The sequence below is a fragment of the Venturia canescens genome, chromosome 11 (assembly GCF_019457755.1).
Source record: "Venturia canescens isolate UGA chromosome 11, ASM1945775v1, whole genome shotgun sequence".
In the NCBI taxonomy this organism is placed as follows: Eukaryota; Metazoa; Arthropoda; class Insecta; order Hymenoptera; family Ichneumonidae; genus Venturia; species Venturia canescens.
Genome location: NC_057431.1, coordinates 10,461,714 through 10,467,713, shown reverse-complemented (window position 1 = coordinate 10,467,713; position 6,000 = coordinate 10,461,714). Strand labels below are relative to the sequence as shown.

General features: G+C 36.0%; 1 protein-coding gene across 3 annotated transcripts; it reads right to left on the bottom strand.

Annotated features, from left to right (window-relative positions):
- Positions 1 to 2,171: 2,171 nt before the first annotated feature.
- On the bottom strand, positions 2,172 to 5,061 carry LOC122417963 (speckle-type POZ protein-like). 3 transcript variants are annotated; one of them, XM_043431918.1, is made up of 3 exons: positions 4,850 to 5,061; positions 4,570 to 4,681; positions 2,172 to 3,426 (listed from the first exon to the last, which is right to left on the bottom strand). In XM_043431918.1, exon 3 carries the CDS (start codon positions 3,419 to 3,421, stop codon positions 2,384 to 2,386), a length of 1,038 nt encoding a protein of 345 aa, XP_043287853.1. In that variant the 5' UTR covers positions 3,422 to 3,426; positions 4,570 to 4,681; positions 4,850 to 5,061; the 3' UTR covers positions 2,172 to 2,383. The 3 variants fall into 3 exon arrangements, with proteins under 3 accessions (XP_043287853.1, XP_043287852.1, XP_043287854.1); XM_043431917.1 differs by lacking the exons at positions 4,570 to 4,681; positions 4,850 to 5,061 and adding an exon at positions 3,992 to 4,143; XM_043431919.1 differs by lacking the exons at positions 4,570 to 4,681; positions 4,850 to 5,061 and adding an exon at positions 3,940 to 4,108.
- Between the last annotated feature and the right edge of the window lie 939 nt (positions 5,062 to 6,000).

Below are 6,000 nucleotides of genomic sequence, written 5' to 3'. Positions count from 1 at the left end.
TTCAAAAGGTTTTGAACTGAGGTTATTTACTATTCGCATAAGGTTTTACCTGCAATGCCTACAAAAACAATGAATAACTAACCTTTTTTTTAATAAAATCAATCAACGATTTGCTTTTTGTTGTTTTTTTAACAAAATCAATCATTTGATTTTGCCAATCACGGAGAACGAAGATCATCTACGGCACTCAGTAATCCGAAAAACATATTTAAAAGCGTGTGCATTGCCGTACGGCCGTATGGTTGTTTACAAATGAGAAAGAATGGCGGATTTGCACGGTGCGCGCGCATTAATTACCAGGAATTCACAAGCAAGAACACAAGTGACTACTGTCAAAGAACCACTTGGCTGGGGTCCGCTTAGTACCGACCCCGGCCACCATGGCGCTGTGCAATATACATGAGCACGCACACACTGACGCCGGGGTCTTGCGCGCGGATTCTCGCACCCATGCGTTCAGCCATGCTTATACTTATGACCGTTTTCTCCGACGCGATTCAAACTCAGTTCAATTTTTTTCATATATGCCCGTTTTCTCCAACGTTAATCTGAGTTTAAACTCGGTTCATCCTACCTCGAAACTATATGAAAAAAATTGAACGAAGTTTGAACCGCGTCGGAGAAAACGGCCTATAGTTTAATTCGTGATAGGGGGATGAACCGAGTTTAAGGTAACTCCTGTACTGCATGCTAGTCAAATGAGTGCTAAATTTTCAAAACGCTTTTAGACCAAGTTCAACGTACCGATTAAACTTATTATTGGTAGATATCTGTTCAAGCATATCTTATTAACGTAAAAAAATATTTAAAATAGTAGTTTTGCAAAACTATCAACTGATAGATGCAAATTTCCACGATGACACATTTTCACAGGTATTTTTCAAAGAATCATCTCTATTTTTTAACCGATTTTATTGCACCAAGTCTCATTTTGTTCCTCAACTGATCCTCTACGAATTCACCATGTAGATTTTCCTTTGAACTCATTCCTTCAGAAATTATGAATGAAAAAGTTTTTTCACTTGATGAACAATTATCTGCAACAGTGAAACGATCGAGTTAAAAAAACAACTACGTGGTGGATTCATAGAGGACCGGTTGAGAAACAAAATGAGACTTGTTGCAATAAAATCGATGAAAAAACGCAGATAATTCTTTGAAAAATACCAGTGAAAATGTGTCAGCGTGGAAATTTGCATTTTAATAAGATATGCTGTAATACATATCCACTAACAATACATTTAATCGGTACGTTAAACTTGGTCTAAAAGCGTTTTGAAAATTTAGCACTCATTTGACTAGCATACAGTACAGGAGTTACCTTAAACTCAGATTAACGTTGAAGAAAACAGGCATTAGGGTACTTGGGGTCCCGATGCAAGGCAACCTGATCCCAGACCCCAAGCATGCACACGTCTTTATTAATGAATAGAATTTCCATTATAGTAAAAATGTAGTTTTTTATAATAAACGATGAAGATGCTTTTTTTCTAGACATTTAAACAATATTGTTGCAAATAAACCATTCAAGATATTAAGCCTCTCTGATGAATGGGATCGATTAATGTTATACAATTTTTTAAGTTCGAAATAGGTATCCGGCTAACGTGCACATTTCCCAACGTGAAGGTTTATCGTTCGATTCCTAGACATGAAATTTTTTTTTTTTCTAAAAAAATGATTAATTATGAATGAGAAATATTGGTTTATGACGATTGAACTGTATCGTGCCGCGCAGTCACCGTGCTGGAAACTGTCTATCTGGGATAGACATGGGACTTTGTTGTCAATTACAATATTATTCGGAAAAACGTGGTCAATGTGCTCATTTTGGAGCTACGGTGAGAACAACTGGCGTCACCACTCACCCGTACTTTTGGAACGAGGCAGCATTGTTGTCGGCAGATGGCGCGCTAGTAACATCCGGAATTCAAATACACATCACATTAATTATACGCGGTTTTGCAGGCTTTTCGCAAAAACAATATTTTTATTGAAGAATTTTATATTCACGAATTGGTTCAGCAATGATCTTTAGGAAGCCACTGCATAATTACCTATCGTTTTTGTTGAATGATGGTTTAAGTAGAATATTAACAAACACAAAAACACACAAGTTTGTATTTAATATTATTTTATGTATTTTTTCGAAATACAATTTTTGTCTTAATATTAACAATAATTTACGCTTCAACTTAGCCTATAGATTTTGTACTTGTATTTTGTGTAACGATTCTAAATAACGTAGGTACGTCCATCTCCTATTTTCCAAATTTACAGCTGATGATGTTCGGAATCAAACAACGCATTAACTATAAATGTGAAAGATATCTTTTGTTTTCAATTATAAAATAAGAATAAAAAATCATTTCGTAATTTCCACTTAGGTTTCACTCCTGTTTGGGGAACCTTCCTTGGTTAATATCTCGTTCAAAATCATTAAAGCCTCTTCGTTTTCACACATCATTGCTTGTTTCAATGCACGTGAACTATTTTCAAGGATGTTGAGAGCTTTTTTTTTCAATGCGGCGCAATGACACTTATTCGCAATAAGAAGGTATTGTACAGCATTTGTTTCATAAACATTTTCCAACATGTACTCTTCGCACATTTCTTTCAACTCGCAAACTTGATATTTTACTGATAACAAGAGCATGTCTTCAATCTTATTGTTGAAATCATTCAATTCCCCGGTGTACAAAAACTTGAGAAATTTCTTAAAGATCTCAGCTTTTGTATCGATAATTCGGACTCTGCTTGCATCTTTCTCTTTCATTTTGTTTAAAAACATTGCTTCGAAAACTTTGCTTCGTACTGCGGGGTAAGCTTTGGGGGCAGGGAATTCTTCATCGTCGAATACAAAAGTTAAATCACCAAGTGTCTTCCTTTCAAACATTTCTGTCAAGTTGACAATGCTGGATGGTGATATTTCAGACAACAGACCCTCAAATTCAAGAGTTTTCGTGATGTAAATACATACTTCAAATTTTAGTGACTTATCATCTCGGTTAGGGGAATCGACTCTTAGAAAATCATGCAGGTGAGATTTTTCAAATTTTACATCCATTCCTAGACGCCGGACAATTGTTGGAACTGGTCGTGAATAACAACAGTCAAGTAAACGTTCACCATTCATATGGCTGACAATTCTCATTGTTTGAATATTGTCTGTATTTGAAAATTTAATAACAAAAAAATTTTCCTGGTTCTTCGGACTAAACGTGATTTGGCAACGGCACTCATCTAGACCTTGGAGCCAGAAAAAATTAGACGATACTCCTTGTGCATAGGTGTTGTAAAGTAGGGTCCAATCTTTCAATAACCACTCAAATCTAGTACGGTGTTGTTCATCTAAAAATATTTCTTCTCTGCGGAACAATACAGGTTCTAACTCTGCGAATGTTGCTTCTCTTGAATCCATCGTACCTACAAAAATAATTTGAATCAAACATAGTATGTTAATTAAAGATCAATCCATGAATATTGGACACAAAATTCTCTGAACATTAAGCTTTACATCGTTTAAATACGTGTTTGAACCACTGTCACCTGGATGGGTTGTATTTGTCCACCCCAGTAGTCAGACCATAATATATTTTTTTAAAACCCATCAGGGATATTTAAAACTGCTTCGTTAAGTTGAAATTCCTAAACACTTTTTTTTACTGCACAAATGCTATGTGTACGTAAACTACCCACTCAGATGTTGAAAAATCAAATAATTATCATGGACAAACTAGAAAATATATGTTTGGCAGGTGGACAGTAATATAGAATGATCTGAACGTTTTTTTTCAATAATCATTATAAAACATATGCATTAAGTTGAAATAATACTTTCAGGAGTATAATAATTACTGCTTAGAATAGAAAAATCTAATCACAATTGGACTATAAATTTGCAGCAACAAAAAGGCAGAAACGTGTATTGGAATGTACTTTTTATTTGATCCTATTGAAAATGTGGAAATATTTCTTCTTTGAAACACACAGCTCACTCTCTCTGTCATAGCAACTCTTTGCGTATAATCCGATTCGAATAACATGTTAGAAACTATTTTGATTTTTCATTTGCGGTCTTGAACTTTAGCCCATGTTTATAACTTTTACAGAAGTTGAAGCCTCAATATAAGCAGAGAACATAGATTTACATGGAACAGGCCATATGGGCGCATTTGGCTGGGGTTCGCTTAGTACTGACTCTGGCCACCGTGGCGCTGTTCAATATACGTGAGCAGTGAGCACGCATACACTGACGGACTGGCGCTGGAGTTATAGCGCGGCGCACAATGTTCTATGATATAAGGTTGTGGAACAAAACTTTTCATTCGATTCATATGGACAGCATAGAAGAATATTTTTTTCATAATTTTAAGTGAATGGAATCACTGATTTATAAACTCAGTGTAACTATTTATTTCAATGGGACATGAGCACCGACTTTTATACAGTGTAAAAAAATGGCTGGCCGGCTAATATTCCGTATAGAAAATATTTAATTCTCTTGGCTAATCATTAATGAATCGAGTGCTAATTATTTGGTGGTTTCTTTATCATAATTATACCTACTAGAAATATAACGACGATTCAACGACTTCTTTGATTGCCTTAATTTAGGTCTTGTCGATAAATGTGACCACGAACGCCAGCAATGAGATTTTCGATCTTTAGTGATCGGATACTGCAAAACGTGAAACAATGGTAAAAAAATAACTTTATTATCACCATGCAACAATTGGCTTTCCTATAGTTTTTCGATTGCAACCCAAGATTGTTCAATGCATGCATTAAGTGTATGGGTTTTCTCAACAGAGAACGTAAATATATAATTTTTATGAAATAAACTCACACGAGAAAGACTCTCTCGAAATGGACAATGGCCGACCTTTACTGATTTGCTTTTGCTTTGTTACGAAGATCCCACAATACTCGTAGTTACAAAAAAATGTATATGAAACTTCTTTTTGTCTTTTATTTGCTATCTCCTCGGAGAAGAGGTTATATTGTAATATCCCAGACAAAAACGCGGCAAACGCTCCTGAGAACTTACACCTTACACGGTCTGTGTTCTTTTTTTCGACTGCGCCTATGGACAGGGCAACCAACATCTGCTATCTGCTTATATGCGCACGCAACAATGCAGTGAAGAGCTAACCGCTGAGTGAGCGCGTATCCGCGCTTACTCCGCTTACTCTAACCAAAACTACAAATGGCGGAAATCTGCAGTTCAGTCGAAGCATTTCTTCTTCGTGCTATACTGCATTGTGCATGGAAAGACAAAAATAACGCTAGTCGGAAATCGCGCAATCGCGTACACCATTGCAGTGGCCGGAACTTTGAGATTTTTCCGTTAATGGCCGTTTTATCCGACACAAATTAAACACACAATATCAGTTGAATTTTTTTAAGTAAAACTTCTATAGGCGTGCTGGGTTGAGGGCTAAACTCGTGAAAATGTTACGACGGGAGCGTGTAACGGAAGTGACACAGTGTAGGCCCATCGTCCCCATTCTTACATTTAGTCTGAACCCTGTCCTGGAAGTATTGTAGGAGTAAGAGAGAGAGAGTGATGCACACGCACATTTTCTTTCACTTTTTTCTCATTGTCAGTTCATGAAATATACAGGGTGAATCACTTAACGTGACCACCTCGAATAATTCCTAAAATAAGCGTTGTATGAAAAAAATGTTCAGACATAAAGTGCACGGTTTTGAGAGGCACATTATGTGGTAAATATGTTGTTTTGATAGGTGGAGACGTTTCGGAGATTTGAAGGTCAACTTCGTTTTTTTAAGCGGAATGCTATTTTTTTTTTATATCAAAATATGGTGGAGTATCGAATTCTGAGTAAAAAATCATAGACCTAAACAATAGTTAACAAGTTATTTCACTAAATTCCTTCCATTGCCTATGATATGATATACCTATGTGAAAACGGGAAATCGTGATGGTATTGATATTAGGATTATCTGAATAATGTAATTCATGTTATTTTGCAG

What these genes read in the sequence shown, in the direction of transcription:
- LOC122417963 (XM_043431917.1), bottom strand. Translation starts at nt 4,046, where the DNA reads ATGTTATTCGAATCGGATTATACGCAAAGAGTTGCTATGACAGAGAGA. An exon ending in TATGACAGAGAGAGTGAGCT is followed by an intron (nt 3,427 to 3,991) that starts GTGTGTTTCAAA and finishes TTATTTTTGTAG; the next exon opens with GTACGATGGATTCAAGAGAA.